Source organism: Anser anser, assembly GCF_964211835.1.
Source record: "Anser anser genome assembly, chromosome: 8".
In the NCBI taxonomy this organism is placed as follows: Eukaryota; Metazoa; Chordata; class Aves; order Anseriformes; family Anatidae; genus Anser; species Anser anser.
This window is the reverse complement of record NC_139728.1, coordinates 22,160,551-22,182,223: the sequence shown is the minus strand read 5'-3', so window position 1 is coordinate 22,182,223 and position 21,673 is coordinate 22,160,551. Positions and strand designations below refer to the sequence as shown.

Sequence of the window (21,673 nt, the reverse complement as noted above, 5' to 3'; positions counted from 1 at the left end):
CCTGTTTTGTCTTTTCTTCAAAGTGAGTTGACTTTTTTTTTTTTTCTGAAGGAGGGGGGAGGAGATGGGAATGGTGGCTGGCTGCTCTAGTTTGGAGCATTAAACGCTCGGGAAAAAATCTCAGAGTAACTGTTGTTTCTTTCTTTGTATTCACATGGAAATTTTTAATCTCCATCAAAGGATCAGGAGAAAATAACGTTGAGATTCAACAAGAGAGCTCCCAGCTTACATGGAATTTTTAAATGTTATTTGGCTTTATCCTTTAAGCGATGAGAACCATGAACTATGTACCTACAGGGTTCAGAATTAACTTTTCTCTTTCTTCCAACACACCCTCTTTTTTTTTTCCTTTCTCTCTCCCCGTTTCTTACATCTTTATTGTTCTGAGTAAACATGCAACTTCTTTTGGCCAAAACTATAAGTGCCTTAGGATTTGTTTAGTTGTATTTATGTATACATTTCTAACGTTAATTATGAGCACCAGTCTGAAATACAGCCTCATGTTCTCCTTTTGATGTGATCTGAAGAATCTCTGTGCAAGGCTACAGAGCGAAGATCAGAACCCAACCCACTGTATGCTCGCAGAGTCATACAAAAGCTAACATTAGACTATTTAAAAAAAGAAAAGACAAAACTGGGTAACAAAAGGGCTAATAATCTGCTTGCTTTAGGAGTCACAGACTCTATCTGTGCCTGTAGAAATAGCTGCTTGCGCTAATAATGATAGCAAGTGAGACCCCCTGTAACCAGTCCAGGGAGGGTAATAGCAGATTTCACAGGTGGGTGCTGACAGCAATGGTACATTTCACGCTTCATCACAGATTAATAAAAAAGGAAGGATATTAAAATGCTAATACTCATTAATACTGTTTTATGGTGTTTAACATTAAACATGGAAAATGAAAATGAATGACAGCTGGTAAATGGAACTGACAGTCGTGTTCAGGCTTGTACGAAATAGCTGCAGGAAAGAAAAGCTGGGGATGCTCCCATCCTGCAGCGGGTCTTGCCAAACAGCACCTCCTAGTACCCAGACGTTTGCAAGATGACTTAAAGTTAGACTTAAGTAGTCTGTTCTGTAGCTGTAAAGTACTCGATGAGATTTTTTCTTTACCGGCATTGGTCAGAACCATTATTCTCTGTGTTGTCTGAAAGAGAGCCTCCGGTAATACGTACATCTAAGGAGCAGAAATCACAATCCATTGAAAGATTGTGAAATATGTTTGTTTTTAAGTTTAGCTGATCATCTTTGTCTTTGGTTGGTTGATTGGTTGTTTTTTCCCAAACTCGTCCTGCATTTCAGTTGGTTCCATTGTTCTTCATTTCTCTCAAAAGTTTCAATACGGCTGTCTTCATCCCAGAGACAGCTGTATTTGAGCTGGCGCTCTGTGATCCAAAATGTAATATAATAATAAAGAGATACAGACTTCAAACATCCGAAGAGACTTACCTCTGCAATATCACAGACTGTTCTAACTTCTGCTTAGCTATGTTTAAATACAAAATTTAAAGATGCAGGATATTTTCACCTAGTGTTCTTAACAAGTTAAAATTTTGACTTCCACCCAAACCTTAACTCTGCCCTTTCTGTCATACAGAAATGCCAGGAATACTGGGAAGACATCACGGTGCGCAGGGACCAGGGATAAAGGGACTCTAAAAGCATAGTACTTCTTTCTCCCATGGTGATAGTAAAGTTAGAGTTGTTTGGCCAAGTATCCATTCTTATATCTTAATATTTTAGGTTTCAAATAAATTTATTCTTGAATATCCTAGATTTATAATCCCTAAATCTGAGAAGAACTACCAGGTCAGTGCAGGATAGCTGACTGTAAATGAGTGATGTGTACTCTGAGCTAACATTAAGTATATGACTTTTCCCAGGAATTCCTTTGCTGTTGTGTTGTTGTTTTTTTTTTTTTTTTTTAATCTCGTCTTGAATTTCCAGCTGTTTCTTGCACATACACCATGAATTTCAGCTGTCCTGTTGTCTTCATTTCCCCTGTGTATGCACTGTCTCTTGATGCACTTGCTGATTTCCGCTTCTGTTGTGACCTGCTACTTGAACAGAGGATTCCATCCTGGATATATTTATTCCTTTTATATGCTTGAAATGTTATCAGAATCGATCCATTCCAGAACCGCTGCCATCTCCTGTTTTTCTCAAGAGACTGAAGCCACGTCAGGTGCTTCAGGGCACCCCTTCCTTTACAAGAAGCGGTTTATTGGCACTGTCAATCTTGGTTTAATTGAAAACCTGCTACTTGGCAGTTTAATTGAAAATCTGCTACTTTCTGCTGAGGTGAAAACAGACAGATATCACTTCAAAAATAAAATATTAGGGAATGAAAAACCACGAAAAAGGCTTGTCACTTTGGCTGGAACTTATGAAAGCATGTTTATTTTGGCAACTGGTTCTCAAAAGCAGGTTCATTTTTATCGTCTCTACCGTCTGGATTAGCCTGTGAGGTGTCAGACCATGGCTACTCAAATTTGGCTTATTATTGGGTTTTTGCCAAAATTTTCTATGCCTTTCCCTCCTTCTACCTACCCCTCCACTTTCTTTCTGCTGGATATAGTAGATTTTTCTTTATGTTGATCTCAGTGTTTCATTCTTACTTCTTGGTGCTGGAGAAAATAACATGCTTAGAAACCAGGGTGATGCCAAGTTTTACAACGTGAAGAGAATAAAAAAAATGCTTTCTTTAAAATAAGCATCTTACACTTTCTAATTCTTAATATACACGTGTAGTTCAGAATTTTATTATAAGAATTTTTATCACACTGGACCAGAAACCTCTTTTTTCCTGAACCTGTGTTACAGGCTAGTTGGTACTTCCAAACTCTTGATAATTGATTTTTTTTTCTTTCGACGAAGGTTCTTCACTCCTATCCCTCCTTTGATTTGAATTCCTTTTCTAGTCCCAGCCAGATGTTTGCTTTCCCCAGTTGTTGACAGTCGGATAATATTCTCACGCTATCACTTCGTATATCCACGCTTGCAAAATCTGTCACAAAAAAGTTCGCAAATTTTTGTCACTGTGAGCCTTGCTGCAAATGTTTTAATTCTTTCCAAAGGAAAATTCCTTTAATGTTACAAATAAATTCTGCTTAAACAGCAAGCGAAGGCAAACTTTCCCCTTTTCCAGTAAGAAGGGTGTGTTCCTGGGCCACATCTTATAGATGACCCAGAGACTTTCTCCACCTCTGCTGAAGGAATGTGGCTAACACTTCAGAGAATTGCAGGAAAACTTCAGGAACTTTGCCAAGAAAGAGTAAAACATCGAAAACCAGGCAAAACTTTGTCTTTCCACCTTTCCACTGCTTTCATTTCCTACCATGTTGTGTTGTCCTCTGCATCAGACTATTTAAGACTGCCAAATACTTGGCTATTTTATAGGTAATATATCTTATAAATGCCATGGCCAGCCTCTGAGGGAAACGCAGGATTGTCGGTTTTGGATGGAGTATAAAACCCGAGCAGGAAATCATTGCTGAATGGCACAGCTGCAGGCAAACATTTTAGGCTAGTAAAGTGCCCATCTGCACAGCCACACGTGGGGCAGCAGTGGCAGAGTGTGCCTGCAAACGGTTAGCACGGAGAGGGTTTGAGATCAACGGATGAAGTGGTTTGCTTCGTTAGTTCCTGAAATACAGCTATCTGAAGGTGATTATAATATTATTTTAAAGAATGGAGACTGTAGACCAGAGCTTTCCATTTTCCTTAAAGAAAAAAAAAGCAGAATTTCAGATGTGGGATGGGGGTGAGATGACCCCACTGCCAGATGGAGGATGTGGCACGACCTACAGTGAAGGACTGAAGGAAAAGCTTGTCGAGGAAAAGGAAAACACCGTGTTTCTTCTTAGGGCTGCACTGCTGATCACATCTGAATCTTCCTGTCAAACTTAGAGATAGGAAAGATTGTTCAGGCCTTTAGTTCTGTCTGTGGTGTTCACCTGAACAGGGACCTGCAAGGGTTGTGACTTGTGTTGCATAAAGCGTGAGCTGTTTAAGATCCCACTTAGCTAGAGGGTTTGCCAACTTAAAATTGCTTTCAGAAAACCCATTCTAGCACTTTCTTCTTTTAATTTAACCTATTATTTGTTCCTAGCCATGCTACTTTCCATTCTGAATAACTCCTCTTTTTTTGCAAGTTATCATTTGATGAGTTCATTTAGTCAAGCTCTCTGTGTTTAGTTTTCCCAGTCCTTCCTCTGAAGTTTAGCACTTCCTGTTACACGTGCCAACTTTGAGTTTATTTTCCGCATGATTTTCCCAAGCACTACTTTCAATAATCCACAATTCAGTAACTAAATGCAGATTGTTAAAATAATGACACAACAACAATAAAGCTCTTTTAAGACTGCAGCTCATGCACTGCAACTGTAACAATGATTCATTTGTTGGTGTTTTTTTTCCAAATACTTTATTGAAAAATGGAATTAGCTTCTAGTAGTTAAAATTAAATTACAGGGGTTATAATCTCATTGTACAGTAGACTTTCTACGCTGATATTTGTCTATTGGGAAGGTTTCTTCTTGATTCATTGTAATGTATTAATCAGTGCAAGAGGGGAGATAATCTAGCGATCCTGGTCATTGTTTAAGGCATTGGTGGCTTAGGTTCAAGTCCGTGCTTTATCAGAAACCTCTCACAATTACCTGACTCCTGCAGTTGAGGTGTCAAAATTAATATAGTAATAATTGAAATCTGTACACAGGGAAAATGCTGAAGTCTTTGGAAGCTTTTCTATTGAATTTGATGTATTTTGGACTGGTGTGCCTAAAGAACGTGAAACTCTTGGGACCTAAACTTGTTGATTTCTGTTGGTTAAAGGACTGAGACTTTAAAGTGCTCTTGATGGTTCATGTGTGCAGGAGGACATCATTAATGTCTATATTAGAAATATCTTCATTTAAGAATCAGATATTTCAGATATCCTTGAGCATTTCCATACTTTTGTCATAAAGAGAAGGAACTTCTTTGGGGTTTCCCCTATGGACACTTTATTCTCTCTCTTCCTGTAAACAGATGCCATTTTTAAGCCATGTAAAATGGATTTCAGTTGTTGCCATTGTGGTGTTGGCACTGTTCTGCATTCCATCTGCACACAACCATGAATTGCAGGGTGATGCCTTATTAAATTATAGGCATTTCTATTACGATATAGGGGAATTTGGTTCTGAAGATGAAGCTTTTTCCTTGTTTTGAACCTTCCTTTATAAATTAATGTATTAAGAAAGCACACGGCTACTGAACATTGCCTTAGTGCCACATGTCTTGGACTGTCTGGCATTTGGATTTGTCCTCATGAAAAACTGCATAATGCTAATGTTATGCAAAGAAAATGAAGGTACGTGAATTTTAAAGTTCACAGACTTCATATGTGCATCTCCTTCCCCAGGTCAATCACATCTCTCCGGAGTGAACTGATTCCACATCTGGTTAGGAAACAGTTCTCTTCTCCTACATCATTGCAGAAGGGACTCAACAACAAAGAAGAGGACCAAAAGAAAAAAGAACAAGCATCCCTAGGTCAGTATGACTATCAAAAATTCAGTGAAGGTTTTAAATCCCATATAATATAGCTGAAGTATTGGAGAGAGTACAGAATTAGCCTGAAAAACTAGTTTTGCTTTTTGTTGTTGTTGTTTGTTTTCTCTCTTTTACTTTTTGATAACAAAGATTCTAGTAAATTTTGAAGAGCATTGTGCGTTTTACAAATACAAATACAAAATACTCATTTATTTTGGTGTAAATCAAGAACAAATCAACTAGGTGCTCTATTTTTTTTCCCAGAATCCAGTATAGATAAATGCACCTTTTGAAAATGTAATTTTAGCAGGAAGTTCCATTGTGTAGGGCAACAGACAAAGCCTTAACCACCCTGCACTGGGAACTGGACAGGATCTCAGATGTTGGAATTTATTTTTAGCGTTTTCACAGTCTCCTTGTCTGACCTTGGGCAAAACATTGCATTTGTCCTGATCCCTTGATTCCCACCTGCAGAATAAAAATAAGCACTTACTCACTAGATGTGATAAAATCTGTTAATGATTGCTGAGTATCTAGCCATTCAGATGATGTGGGGCAAAGATTTCCCTTCACCAACAGTATTTTAATAGTACTCCTCTTCAGAAAGCATTTCATTAAATCCTGTCTAACTTCATGCATGTGTGTGTTCTCCAGACATTTATAGTTTCATAAAGGAAGATAATAGCTTGCTGAAACCTGCTCCAGATAACTCTTGTTGGAATGATCATAGAGGAGATATGAATGAAACGCTCCACGAAGGAAAAGTACGCTGCTACGTCCATATAATGAAAGAGGGACTGTGCTTCCGAGTGAATACTCTGGGGTTGTATATTGAAGCTAACCGACAGGTGAGAAAAATGAAGAACAGGCATGTGGGAATACAGCAGTTTATGGGGCATTTTGGTCTCCAGGAGTGTCTCCCTGTGATACAGCTGAGCAGCGTGTGGGAATTGAAACAGTGCCACCTTATCTACCCACATCACCCTCCTGGTTGCTGGATAGGGACGTGAGACAAGGAAACGGTTCTGTCACTAATTTCCTCCATAGCTTTGATTTAGCCAAGAAAACCCCCACCCCAAATACCCTTCTGGGTTTTGTGGGTGACAAGACCTGCAGCCAGGGAGTCAAGAAGTGTGGAAAGTTAGGCTGGAAGTAGCTTCAATAGATCATCCCGTCAGCGTCCTCCATGTCCTAAAGTCAAGATCAGTTCTGACTGGACTCTTAGCAAATGTTTATCTAAGTGATAATGGCAAAGATTATTAATGTTTTGCAGGACGTCTTAAAACTACCCATACATTCAGAATGCCTAATACTTTCCATTATGAAAGAATTATTTTTTGAACAGGTTTCAGTACATTGGCAGTCCAGGTAAATACAGAGGTGATGTGTTGATCTGTTGCAGCTTTCATTTATTTCAACACTACTAAGAATTCATAAAATAAAAGGTCGTAGGGGAGGATTATAAAAATCCTAGCTAATGAGATGATGATTAAAAGCTTTTACTCCTAACATGAATTATTTTTTTAACTACACTGGCTGATGCAACTTACAAGTTCTCACTTTACTCTCCAAGTGATGAACTTAATGCTGGGAGGGTGGACAATTTCCTCTAGTTTTGCAAGATTGTAAGGGAGTGCAATAGGGTAAGACTCAGGGTTTCTGGAAGCGGGGCTGGGAGAGCAGTGTATTGCATTGGGAGTCCTGGAAGTGGTCATCTCCTTGCCTTTGCTCTCAGACTGAGTTGATTTCTTTTTACTAAAATTAATGAATGAATTTATGCAAATTCGAATTGCAGCATGGCAGAGTGATTTCACACACTGGAGCTTTTTCTCTTTGGTGCCTGTAGAGGAGCACAGAAATAAAGTTGTTGTACAGTTAGGGATGTGAGGAAGTGAGGAGGGAGGCAGCACTGCTGTCAGAAAGGGAAAAATTTCCCCAGGAACATCAGGAACAAGTGTGCCCAAAGGGTTAAGGGAGAATACCGCTTGCTAGGGGAAGTGTGCGTGTACATTTGGCAGCAGCCACTTCAGTAAAAAGTTATTGAGTTGAGCCAGTCAGACTCCATGTGGGTTTTGGTGGTGCTTGTTTTTTTTTTTTTTTTTTTAACCTAAATATTCTACATTTTGGTCAGTTCAGGAAATGTGTTTGCTCCTGGGTGGTACATAGAATTAGTGTTTTGAAATCACACTGGGGCCTTCAACGTCAGAGAGGATTTTCTTTGAATTTTTAACTTTTCCAGAATGGTAAAATTTCCAAGGAAACTATGTGGAGGTAAAGCATAAAACGGAGCTTAATGATGGGTTGTGAGAAAGGAGTTACTCGGTGCCACTCTATTTTGTTTCTCTTGTTAATCCTGGTAAAAGATACACACACAGTTTTACGTCCTTTTTTTTTTCTTTTCGTTGTTTTGTTGGTCTCTCATGAAGACTTTTGGTTTCTTGTTTGCTCTTGGTCTTCACAGACCAGATTCCGATTCCAGGCAAAGCCTGCACCTATAATTTTGCTGTCCTAGAGGACAGACTTGCAGAGCAGTAGCAGTCCAGTCCAGTAGCCGTGGGAAGGAATGGCATCCTAACCCATTGCCCTTCTGGTGAGGAAACACTTTACTCACATCATTTCACTTCCAGCTGGGTTTCTGGATGCCTGCAGCCTGTGTGTGGGCAGGTGGGTTCAGGAGGGAGTTATCTTCAATAGCAGGAAATAGTTTCTTTGTAAGATGAATTAAATCCAAACACATCTTAAACCTTCCCTTGACCCAGGCACTCCCTCTGACTCCTGCCCCCTATCTAACCTTCCTTTTCAGAGTAAAATGCTTGAGCTGGTAGCTTTCTTGGGTCACCCCTCAGGCTGCACTACCACCGACTGATTCTAATAAGGGTTTTGCTCTGGCCGGTAAAATCCTTTATTTATTTTATCACACCACCTTTCTACTGAGGAGGGCAAGAGCCTTTCCTTGTTTCTTTCCCTTCCCACAGAGCAACACTGGACAGTAGGAATCCTACCAGCCTCCGCTGTAGGTAATGCCTTGGTGTGTCTCGGGGCTATCTGGTGTGGCTGCCCTGCTGTGTGGCAGGTGAGGACAATGTCCCTTCACCAAGCCTGTGTGTAATCCAGCTGGGTTGGCCTAGCATGTGGTGTTTTGGTAAGCTGGTGGTTTTCTGTAATGCCTGCATCTTGGACTGAAGGATCTAACCTACCTTGTTGGCTTTTTTGAAAATACAAGTCTAGTAGGAAGACATCTCCAAGAAGTGAAGAGTTACAGGTATAGAAATGTCTACTGGGGACAGCAGGCAACCTGAAGAGGTAGCTCAGAGCTGTGAGCTCATCTGAGCTCATCTTATTCATCTGAATGAAGTATCAACTGTGAAAATTCTTATCATATGAAAAACAGCACTATTTGCCCATCCTTGCACGCTGGAAGGGAAACGGGCTGGTCATATTATGAATATCTGAACAATTTCCTGCAAGTATCATCTCATTTGAGATCTTGAGATATTTTTTTCTGATCTGATCCCAACTCCTTCAGATCTGTAGGATCTGCTTCTTGAGGTTCACTCCCTAGCTATCAGCTCTTATTATCCCAGCTTTCCAAGGAAGCCATTTTACAGTATCGTACTGGATGGCAGCTCCTTCCTAACAAGTGTGGAAATTGCTGCCGACTCTCAGCCAAATTTAACAGCAAGAGAGATCTCGAAGATACAGCTTTCCTAAGAGTTTTGTCGAAATAGATGCCTAGGTAGGGAAGAGAGACTTAACGAGTGGCCTTCTCCTCTGCCTTGGGGCAATCCCAGTTACACCATCACCGTGCTGACACAAGCTGCCCTCCCCGATGGGCAGTCAGCACATGCATCCTGCTGGACAAGCAGCACGAGCAGAGCTCCATACAGCCACAGCACGCCCTGCCTCTCACTCAGGCACGTGATCTGCCTTGGCACAGATCTCTGTGCACTCACACATCGGTTTGCCACCTTCTGTACCTTCTGTGTTTCCTTGCCTGCCACCTCTGTCACACCAAGGTGCATCAGACGTTGCCTCACCGCTGCAAGCGGCTCTGTGCAGCACCGTGTCTGCAAGACTCCTGCCTCGCCTGAGATCCTCATCCCTGCTGTCATCGCCTCTCCTGTGGTGTGTGACCTTGGCCGCAGCCTGACGCCAGGAGAAGCGGAGTGCCTCAGGCTGCTCTTTCACCTAGAAAAGGGGGGAATGGTAGTGTGATATCCCATCCTCCTACTGCACTGGCTCCCCTTTCTTTTTGGGAGCCAGCTCAGAATTGCTCTCGATGGATTTGTTCTTGGCTACCTAATGGACCGTGTCTCTCTCTATTACCGTTGCTACTTTGTCTGCTTATCAAACACCTGTCTTCTCTCTGTCAAGAGCCTTTTCTTCTGCAGCTTTCTGCCATCTGGAATAGCTACTTGATCAACTGTAGTTTCTTTCTTCTTACACATCTGAAATACTTTTTTTTTTTTTTTTGCCTGCATCTCAGCATGCTACCTTATTGAGCAGGATAAACATAGTCATCTTTTATGCCAGTTTGTTTTATCTTTGATACTACTTGCTTCTCTCCGTGGCATTACTGAATGATAAAACCATTTTGAATTGCATTTAAAATGGCAGATGATGGACAAACCTTTACAGTAGTATATGGGATGCCACTGTGTCCTGCTGGAACCTGCAGCCTGCTTGCTGCTGGTGATCCACTGCTTGTTGCTGGTGGGAAGCTGAGTTTAAAGGGAGGCGTGCAGTACATTGCAGTGGAAGCATACCTGCCTCCTTTACAAAATGGGAAGACAATAAACCACACATATCCAGTTGCAGATTTAAAATTCAGGAACCTACGTTTTCCTGTAAGTTAATAAGTTTATAAGTGCAATGGAAACCAAAGCCATCTTTGAGCTGTTTATGTACCATACAGATACAGCCTTGTTGAGTTAACTTGCGGTGCTGGTTTCTTCATCCAGGTTCCCAAACTATTGCTTAATCTGGGTCTGGAAGAGCCACTGGTTCACGGGTCTGCACAGATCACTGACAGAGGCATGGTAAGTGTTCCCTTTGTCCATCTCTGCTCTTTCAATACAGTCTGCATGCCCTTCGCTTCAAGAACTGCTTCCTAAAATTCAGTCCCACTGTTGGATGTGAAGCTGAGTTCTGAAGTACAGAACTGCAATGTGAGTGGTACAGCCCAGTGTCTGCTTGTAGGCTCTCTTTGAGTTCCTGCCTTTCAGTTTCTGTCTTTGAACATGTTTGGTAAATTTTAATTTAATGTGGTAAATTTTAAAATGGAATTTTACTGAGCTAATAAAGCTTGGGAAGACCGTCCATCTGTCTGCCTATGGGACAGGCCCCAAGTTTTTAGGTCTTTCCTCTGCCAAGGATCCCTGAGGGTCGAGCAGTGTGCGCTCTGTGGATGAGTGCTTGAGACATGCTGTTTGGAACACATGTTTGGAGAACACAGATCGGAGAGCTCCAGGTGCTTTTGCCAGTTTCCATTCTTTTCCTCCCTAGGTTGGATCAGACAGCATCATTGGGTCGTCTACGCAAGTGGGGGAGAAGACATCCATTAAACACTCCATCATTGGCAGCATGTGTACCATAAAGGACAAAGTTAAGATAACGAACTGCATCATCATGAATTCTGTTACAATCGAGGAAGGGTATGTTACCTCTTTGTATTTCAGTCCCCTAAATTTTCTGTTCACTTTTTGAGATAGATTCTGAGTCTGTAATTTTTGTCCTGTAAGTAACAGTTGATCACAGGAGAGATGTTTCTAAGGCACAAGTCAGAAATGCCTCTGTAAACAGGCTAAAAATGCAGAAGTGAAATGATTTAATGAGTCCTGCAGTCTTGAAACATAGTTTGCTCTTTTTAGAGGAGATCATACCATGTTCAGAATGTGGAATTAAGTTAAGAGGATGTATGACTCTGTATAGATTTGTGTGCCATCTTTCCAAGCTTTATTTTAGTAGCTGGGTCTATGAGTATACCTAGAATATTTGGGTCAGGAGATATATTTTAAAGTGGTACGCTTACCAACTGGAAATGATGTTATCACCTTAGAATATTACAACTTTCCCTGTCATTTTCTTTGATCCTTTTTTTGTCATCTTGCAAGCTTTAGTTTACTGCTGCGTATGCTGAGTAATAGAATAAATGAATAAATTTTTCAAAGAGAAAATCTGCCAGCCAGTAGAGGTTTCCTATGCACTAAAGACACCAGCTAAATAGGTAGCCTTCAGCTTTTCATTTCTAAATGTGGGAAAAGTGGCATATATGTAATTGTTGATGTCTGCATGCCCCCATCTTTCCATACAAGCTGGCTTCCTGTGGATGTCAGCAGAAAGGAAACTGCTGATTGAGTCTGTGCAGGCCTGTATAAATTCCCTCCTCCTTCATGGCTTGAGGTTTGCTTAGGGCCTCAGGAAAAAGGCCAAACTCTTAAAAAACACCAAGTTGGCTCTGGAACCTGCATATCTGAAAAACAAAAAACCCAAAGGATGTGGGGTCTATGGAGGATACTACTGTTACATAACTAAATTACAGGTAAGTATGGTACCTTACTGCCAAGTGTTTGTCTTTAATAGAAATCCACAGTAATTTCAAGCACATCATAAATCAGAATTCCTTTGAGTATAGAAAATAGCTGGTTTCCAGTGCAATTGCAAATGGATCCAGTATGGCTGTATCACAAGTGCTGCTGTCATAAGAAGTACCAGAACCTCTCTCGTTTGATCATGGGACCCTCTGTCATTTTGATTAATGAATTGATGCCACAGTCATAATAGTATGGTTCTGCATATGAGGTGAGCAGCTCTACCACAGAGGCAGCTGAGCGTATAAATAGTGGTATTTTTATGAAGAGTCCCAAATTAGCTTGTGTTTGTCTTCACTGTTATGTAGTAATACTGTTTTCTAAATCCTAAATCAAGCTCAAGAGTCATTATCATAAGCATTTAACAAAATTCCACAGGCATTATAAATATGATAAGATATTAAAGCTAATTTTTTGGATAATATTTAGTGAATTCCTGGAAAACAATTTATTCCCTGGTCACTCTCAGTGAAAACAATGTCACCACCAATGAAAGAAAAATCTTGCAGTCCCTGGAGTTTTCCCCCTGAGTAGCTCCACTGATGCACTGGAATCAAATTTGTAATCATTCATCTCCAGCAAGAAATAAGATCGTAGACTGTGGAGCTTCATTTAAAAGCATATTGTAATTCATATTGCGTAGATCTACACAGGTACAGCACTGATAAAGTATTTTTTATTGCATCATTGTAATCCTTAAGATTAGAGAGGGATGAAGTCATGCATACACAGATGGTGAGATACAGAAATATCCTAGCTGCTAAGTTGTGTTGAAAGAGGTCTTGCTTGTAACTTAGTGAAAACAGTTTCTGTGTATTTTGACCTTTTTTCATGTATTTGATTAAATCTGATGGATTTTTGTTAAAATGTTAATGATTCCTGAACATGTTGATGGACCCATTTGCAACAGTTGGATAAATTATATGTGGTTTTGCTTTAAACTGCCCACAGTGGACAGCTTTGCTTTACAAACATCTCTTCTCCCAAGCATTTCTAAGTAGCTCGGTCCTTACCTAATCACCAACTAAGAAAACGTCTTCCACTTTAGTTGGAAAGTCAGGATACGTTGGCTGATATGAATCAAAATGAGCAAATGAGCTCATAAAGTGCCTTAGCAGATCTAATTTTTTTTTTTTTTGCGTAGCAAATGTTCTGATGTAAGTCAGCTTTAACACTATCTAATGCATTGCATATTAGAAACTTCTGGAATTGCACTGAGAAGTGGATAAAACTGTATCATCTAATGAATATATGTTCTAATGCTGACATGAGCAGCTCCAGCAAACTAATGAACTACTGTGTTGTGCCCTAGTCACACGTGAGCGATAACTGAAGGCCAGTCCCAGTTCTGTTCATCGCAGTAATACCAACTTGAAGCAGTAGGCTGAGAAGACTGCCGTAGGGCACATATTATGGAAAAGACAAAGCTGTTTAGATAACCCAGAGAAGAAAGAAAGATCAGGTAAATAATTTGTGAAAGTCAGGAGTCTGGGAACAACAAAGTGCAGAAATTGCTCAGCATTCCGTTCTGAGTTCATTTATCGAGAGCTGTCATTATTCATGAAGCTGCCTTGATAATTTTTTTACCACTTACATCACCTCGAGCTTCTCTGGGTTGAATCTCACCCGTCTTTGTTTTTTGCCCCATCTTAGCTGGAAAAGTGCTCAGCAGCTTTGCTTAATGGTGTCGAAATGGTCACAAAGGAATATGTGACGATGTTTTTGTCTCATGATGGTTCTCTGTAATGTTGTGAATCGAGGTTGCTGTTGGACATGCCATAGTTTCTGGAGCTTTGGGACCCACAAATTACATCTCCAAACCAGAAAGACTTGCTACATTTGATACCAGCTTCTGAAATGGACAAATAGATTCTTTCTGGGCAGATGGGAATACCACAAGAGGTTTAGTACAAAACTAGGTTCTTATTGTTAGGCTGTGGTTGGCTTATTACTGTAGAAACAGAGGTTATGACCTAGATGATGCCCTTTGAAACAGTTCCTTCAAAACTGAATGGATCAAGAAACTTGATTTCACCATTGCGTACTGTTTGCAAGTTACAATCCTTTCTCCAGTGATGGCTGATATGTCTGATATTCTGCAGGAGCAGTAGCAGGGGTTTGGGTTTTCCCAGCCCTGGTGTGTAGGGCTTCTGTTAAGCTATGTATGTCTCCTGTGAAGTGATTTGAGTAGATATGAATCCCCCCTTAGAAGAGATTACAGGGGATTAAAGACGTTAGCAACACAGGCAAAATAATTGCTAGTCCTTTCTTAATGTGTTTCCCGCTGTGAGCTAATTCTTCCATCAATGAGACAATAAAATAGCGAAGATTACATACGTGCTGAATGATGGCCATCCTTGACCAAGCTGGGAGGGACGTAATTTATACAACAGCGCAAGTGCTGAGAGATGCTGACTGCCCAGGTGACAGGCTGCAGCGGGGAAAGGCTTCTTGTTTCCCTCTGCATGGCTCCCCAGAGCTCGGTGACAAATGGCTGCACTGAGTTACGTGGCTGGAGAAAACTTACTCATCGAGCTGAAATTATAGGGCACGCGAAAACTCCGTGCGTCTGAATGCTCCCGCGGTAGCTGTGCACGTCCTCAGTCTGGGTTGTATTTGGGGCTGAGCCTTTTGTTCGTTCTGTGGGTTAGGTGTGGTGCCGTGCAGCAGGGCCCCTCCATCCCCAGGTCTTTGATGTAGGGGTGCTCTCCTTACAGCCCGCTCGCCTCCCGAGGAGCACGCTGTAACACTGGCAGCCTGGGGCAAAGGAGGTGACACCGAGCACCGCGACGTGTGAAAAGTGCAGGGGGGTGGTGTGAATATTTGATGTTGGGGAAAGTTAGACAAGTCTCAGTGGGAAATGGGGTAAACCTTTGGGAGCTCTGGTATCTCAGCAAAAGGATAGGCTGGATAAAAAATGTGCATGGAGGACTCAAGTACCCACATTTGTGGAGGAAGGACTGACACCAATTAACGTTACGTTGGCTGAAACTAGCATCTAACTTGTTCAGTCACACGAAGACAGTAAGTTATGGGTTGGATTGCGTTCATCACGCTCTGGCTACTCGTGTTGAAGTGGGTGGCGCAGACACTGTAACGTTACTCGGTGAGTGGACTGGAGCGAGACCACGTGCGACTAGTTAAACGCTGCTCGCGTTTACCACATGTCTCCAATTTATTGCTACTTTTCTTTGAGAAAACGTACAAAGGAAGAAAACAACAAGCAAGCTGAGCTGGATTGACTACTAACTGCAGATTGATTGTGAAGTTTATTGGTTGTTTCCTCAATAGTGCCAAATCAGCACCTGATGTAGAAGCAGTGAGCGGTTTGAAGAAAGTTGTAATTAAAACCAGGATGGAATCGAGCATTTATAGGGGTTCAGCACATAAGTGGTCTTTTTCCCGTTGGATAATAGCAGTACAAAGGAATGATCCTATTGCCAAAGCAACATTTTGTTGAAATTGTAAAATGTATTTTACAGCTCATTCCCTCATGAGAAAGAATTGAGGAGATGAAGTCGTTTCCAGCATCGTAGCTTGCAAAGCTGGGAATAAAGTTGTGCTTATGCAGGGATTCCCAAACTTGTTGCATCCTGAGCTGTTGTCTTCTGGACGCTCGGTCTCCCAATACCAGTTGCACCCCTGCCCTATGCTAACCTTGGAAAGAACCAGTCTAGAATAGGTTTTGCAGAAGGCACATGAGAAGTGAGTACTTAATTCAGAAAAAGCATATGCTCAGCTTAAATATGGATAAAGTATATATAAATATAAAATATATCATGGATGTAGATAAGTATGGATATATGAGTAAAGCTACATACAGTGCTTGCCTGTAAAAAGGGCTCTTACTTCTCTTGGTTATGTAGCAGTTATGTTTCTCTCCCACCTTTTGGTTTTATACTGTAAAATCTTTTGGTCAGGAACCGTAATTTTAATCCTCCTATTTAATTCATTGCACATGCTCCATAAGATACTGAGTAGAGACAACCTCAGGTCAACAGAGTTTGCTTTCAGGAAAGTAAATTGAAGAAGAGAGGACGAACCAGGCAAGCAGTGAGCGGAAAGCAGCTAGGCTGCTTGCAGGGCCAGTTTTCAGTTGCTTTCAACAGAAGCTGAATTCTGCTGTATTGTATTTAGGATATTTCTCATATAGTACCTGTTATCTTGTGAATCTCTGAACCATTATTACTCTCAGCTCCTCAAAAAAACATTTTCTTCTGGCTAGCTTCCTGGTACATCAATCTATCTCAAATAAATCACCTGTTCTTTAAACTCAGATACAGATGTTTCCCTGATAGCGCAGGGAGCTCTTCCCCATTTTACAAACATCTTGTATGCCAAATGTTGAACTTAAAGCACAGGTCAGCTCTGAAAAGTGGCATTTTAAAACAGCTCCTCTCGTTCTGCTGATCTTCTTCTTCAGGTGGCCAGAGTTATGTCTGACTCCAGAGCTATAAATAAGCTTCTGCCTCCTGCTAGCCACATGGCTCTAATTGAAGAGGGGTATGCGCGTTTTCAAAGCATCTGATTGCTCTCGGGTTTTGGTGGGAATCTCTGTGTAAGTGCCATTGGTGCTGTTGAAAATTTTCCCAGCCTGGGTATGGAAAAGGAAGAAATTCTCCCAGTGCCAGAATTTTTCCTCTGAGTTCCTGAGGGGACTGCGGAGTTGAACAAGTTCAGCTTAGCTCCAGGAAGCCAGTCGCTGTTTTTAAGGGCAACGTTTAGAAAGTCCTCTTTTACTTGTAAACCTAGCCTGTACGATATGAAAGTTGATTTAACCAGTAATGTCCTACGGAGGGCTACAGTGCTCAGTCCCGAATTGCCCTTGAAAACCCCAGGGAAAACACATATCTGTTATCCCTGTCAGTCTGACTGGGCCAGCTGGTGAGCAAGCAAAGCAAACTCAGCGATGGGAGTGAAGATACAGCTTTTCTGCTCTGTTACCTTAAAATAGACGTAGATAGCTTTTCCTGGGCATCAGCTTTGCATGTGTAAAGCCATGCAGGATGTGGCCCTTCCACTCTGTAAGAGAGAATCCAGAGGGAGGTCAGTTCTCCTGCGTAGGGTTTCCTGGTGTGAAACTGGTTTCAGCGTGCACTTTTGCTGAAGTGTGCAGAACCGGGCTTGCAGCTACATAAAAGGCCACCAATTTGTTTGTTCCGAGATCAGCTGGATTTATCTGAAGTTTCAGAGGCGAGGCACAACCTTGCAGGCGACCTCCCCCAGCAGCCTAAGTTTCACTTAATAAAACAAGTTCAGGTAGGTTTGAGGCAACCCTTTAAGGTCAGTTGAACTTTCACTGGAAAATACGAGTGCTGGCAAGTATACGCAATATGTAATGCAAAATGTTTAGGGTGTGGGGAAGAAGTGTAAAGGAGCCATACCACAGTGATGAGCTTGGCTAGAAAAGAGACATAAAACAAGTTCCTTAGCGAAAACACCCTCAGAGACGGGTTAAGAATTTAGGGGGTTGGTAGAATGTTTTTGTTACCCCCAAGGGGAAAAACAGGAGATCAAAGCCCAAATTCACTTAAGAATGCTTTCTTTGAAATGTATCTATAAATTATAGCACGTACTGCTGGCATCTATTGTAGTCTCTGGTATTTACTTGAGTGTATAACGTGAGATCCGCAGAACCCTGGGTTGGCTCCTAAGTGTGTAAAACTAAATGTCGGTGAAGGCAACGTTTGGGTTCTCAAGTTTCCTAATGGTGTTTTTGCCTCTTCCCTGCTTCCCGTGCTCTTTGTGCCTCGTCCCTGTGACTGCGTGTCCCAGCCACTGACACACAGGCTGAAGGGGGTTCCTTGAGGGGCTGCTGGTAGGTTTGAGAGCTCTCTGCCCGCCTCCTTGCCACGTCTCCCCACCGTTAAGGTGCCTGCCGTGGCTGTTATCTCCTTGGTCAAGGCAGAATGGGATGTTGCTCCCAGGGGAATCCACAGCTGTTACCCCTCCGTCAGCAAAGTAGCTGCCGAGGCATGTCACCCTTGGCTTTTAACTCCCGAATCAGTCTCTCTGCTTCCTAGCTCATCCGGAGGAGCAAGAGCCCTGACTTCTTGGCACGGCGGAGCATTGCCCACGGGCCGTCCTAAGCGTTACGCTTCGAGCTCTTTCTTCAGCTCGAGTCTGTAGTTCTGAGCGTTGCATTTTAGACACCTCATTTGCTTTGCTTCCCAACGGAGGTCGTGTCGGTTTTTTGGCACAATTGGATTAAACCAGCAGACCTGGATAGCTTCCATTGGCGTTTCAGGAGCTTTGCTGTAAGGCAAACCTGTGACATTCATACCTTCCTAAGCTTGCACAACGCGGGCGAGAGCTGCAGTTGAGGTCTTGACCTCGGTTACTTAAGCCCCTTTCTCCCAGGAGCGTTCATCACTTTAATCACAGAGTCCTAAATAATCAGTGGGTAGCCTGTAATTAGGGGGTTGTGCCTTGGACTCCTGCAGCCTGCTCCCGGTGTGCTGAGCGCGGCGTATTTTGATTTCCCATTCCCCCAAAGGACGTTTGATCTCAGATTTACACTTTGGAAAATTAAGAAAGGTACAGCACCTCGGTCCCCTGGCAGTCTTCCTGCTTTCGGTGGTAGGTGCCTTTCTTTTCCTAAGTGTCTCAGCGCTGCAGCAATTGACACACTTGATTTAAGGGTTTGATTTATAGACTGATACTCGGGCTGAAAGTCAGCAGTTCCAGGGCTGCATAAATCAGCCTGTCTCGGGGACTAATACTTCCTTATTTATAATTTCGACAGGAGATGGAATTCTTTCTCAATTCTTTACATTTCTTTCAGATGTAATCGACCACCCTGTCCTTTGGTTTAAAGCTATGTGGCTTTGCCACAAATAGAGGGAGGGGAAAGCGAGCCGAGGCCAGGAATCGCCGCACTATAAAAGCTCCATATTGTGTGCTCTTGGACTTTGCTTTCTCCCGGCTTCCTTCGAGCCCACACAAGAGATGGACTTGAGGTTTTTTTGGCTTTCTTCCCCTCCCCCCCCTCCCTCCATACATACGCTGACCTTTTGGAAAAATAAATAAAAGATAAAGCCGGACCTGGAATGTTGCAGAATGTGTGTACATTTTGCTCTCTGTTGTTTTCTGCTGGGATTAGTTGTTTACAATGGGGGGGAGAGGGAGGGCAGAGGAAGGGAGGTCTGTGGCCTTAGCTGAAATTAGTGGCATTTCAGAGTGATCTTGTTAGGTGGTCTGCAGTTTAAAGACCTAAATCCTTGTAATCCCCCCATGCCTCCTTGGCCACTACTCCTTTTGCTCTTGTTCTCTCACTTTCAGGAAAAAAAAAAAAAAGCCAGAGCCAGCCTCGCTGTCTCAGATGGAGGCGTGTAACGTACCCACACGCACGCGTGCACGGCCGTGCACACTCTCACTCGCCTGTGCTTTCCTTCGCACATCGTACCTGTGGAAGAAATTAATGCCTTAGCTCGCCGACATCTCCATCTGTTACCACTACAGGACCGGGCTTGTAAAAATGCTCTCTCTAGAATGCAGACGCGCACTGAATATTTTTATTTATTTTCCGCAAAAACGCTCAGCTGCCAGACTCGCAGTTTGTGATTACACTTAAAACAAATTCAAATTGAAATTTCAGCCATAAATCAAATGCCCCAAATTAGTTCCTCTTGTGGGTTTGAACATGCTCTTTGGATTTTAAGGTCAGGAGATATCCGTTTTCACAGTGCTGAAAAGTTTAAAAATATACTACATTTTAAGGGCAAAAAAAAAAAATATGGTTTGCATTATAAAGCTTTACATCAAATATGTGCATATGCACACGCACACAACAACTTCGATGAAGCTGAATGCTGTCGGAGCACCTTTGAGGACTAATGGCACCTAATTGTTAAGCAGGGCAGGAAACCCGGTGGCTATTTATCCGAGGAGAATACAGCACATTGCCCCGAGATGTGATGCTTACCCGGTAAGAGAATAAAAGTTTATTCCTTACTCTTCAATTTAAAAAAAAAAAAAAGTAAAAATTAAATAAACACACAAAATACTTCTCTTGGCAGGCTTTCGAGCATACTTTTTAGAAAAAAGGCATTTACAAGTGGTTTCAAAATGGCTGTGTTACATCTGTCAGCGGGTGAAGGGAACACCCACAAATTGTGTTTTTATCTCCCGAAGTTTTGTTCCACTTGAGCAATAAAAGCCGGATTCGCTGCTGGTTTGTGTGACTGGGCTAATCTTAGTGCTGAGCACGGTTTTAAAGCTTCTTCAGTTGGTGGGGTTTGTAAGGTTTAAGAAGCTCCCGGGGTGGCGGGGTTGTTTGGTTTTGTTTTACTCTGGTATTGGGGAAGGTTTGCAAGCACGTGGCACAGACATGTTTGCCCTGGTTCCCTGGGCTGTCCTTCCAACAAATGGTTTGGCAGGACCCCCCCTTATCTTTGATGTTAATGTCATCAGCGCTTTCTTGGTTACAGTGCTGTTCTAGCCCCAGGAGTTGAAACGCTCTCCCCAGGCAGGCTCTGAACACACGTCCCACGTCCTCCGGCCCCACCGCGAGCTCAGATCCCCCCTCCGCTGGTGCTACAGCGGGCAAGGGTGGTGCCGCGAGGTCTCAGCCTACCCGTGGCTCTTCTTGTGCCTGGGAGAAGTGATAGATGGTGGGAACCTCAAAGCCGCCGGGGAGAGCTCTCTCCTGCATAGCTCGAAGCGATCGAAGAGCAGGCATTTGGGAGCACACCTGTTGGATGGGAGCCGTTTCGGTGGGCAAAGAGCAGTCCCTCCCATCCCCTTCACTGGTCTTGTTGAAAGCCAGCTGGGGATGGCAGCGGTGGTGGGCAGTCCTCCCTCCACCGATTCATCTTCCAGCACGATTTCCAGTCCTGTGTTCGTTCCCCCAGCAAACGCTGCTGCACGAGATGATGGCCTGAGCCCCTGCGCGGGTACTCGGGGCCATTGGAAAGGAAGCAGCTGGTGACAGTGTGAGAGCAAAGGCAGGCAGGGGTCTGTTGTGTATCTTTGCCGCTTTTTATCTTATTAACATGTTAGTAAAAACCTTGCCAAGGCAACCTGAGCTGGTTACTTGTAGCATAATTGCTCACGTTGCCTCCTTGTAGGTCAGAGGAGGGGGAGTTCGAAGCGAGTTAAAAGAATGATTGTTCAGAGGGGACAGTCTGCTCAAGGGGAGTCGTAACTGCTAACCACCGTGGCTGAGGTCCGTTTTTATTGCTTTTACTCCTGCAGAATTAATGCCGTGTTTGTGAGGCAGATGGTTTCTGCTCTGGCTCACATGAGCGACAGAATTGTTAGATGTTTAATGGCAAATTCTCTATGCTACATAATGGTGATGTGTAAGCAGGAAAATACTAGGGACTCATTTCAAGACTGGCAGAGTGGAGTGAGGATGGATGCTTCTCTTTCCTCCTGAGAAACGTGGCTGGCTGGCTCTCCATTCATTGCAAAATGGAGGCTGAGGGCTTTGACCCGGTACCAAAACCCCTCTGTGCTCTTAGTTCAAACTCCAAGACACCTCTTCTGTTCCCGAGCCAGCCTGACGGTGCGGTGCGGCCGTGTTTCGCCGGTGCAGTGAGCAGTG

The 21,673-nt window shown here is 42.7% G+C and overlaps 1 protein-coding gene across 2 annotated transcripts in view; it reads left to right on the top strand.

Annotated features, from left to right (window-relative positions):
• The window catches only part of EIF2B3 (eukaryotic translation initiation factor 2B subunit gamma), a 97,917-nt gene that overhangs the window by 63,319 nt on the left and 12,925 nt on the right, over positions 1-21,673 (top strand). For both annotated transcript variants that reach the window (XM_083846902.1, XM_083846903.1), the window contains exons 7-10: positions 5,406-5,536; positions 6,191-6,384; positions 10,498-10,575; positions 11,042-11,190. In XM_083846902.1, the coding sequence (XP_083703028.1) occupies positions 5,406-5,536; positions 6,191-6,384; positions 10,498-10,575; positions 11,042-11,190 (552 nt within the window). The remainder of the gene's footprint in view (positions 1-5,405; positions 5,537-6,190; positions 6,385-10,497; positions 10,576-11,041; positions 11,191-21,673) is intronic.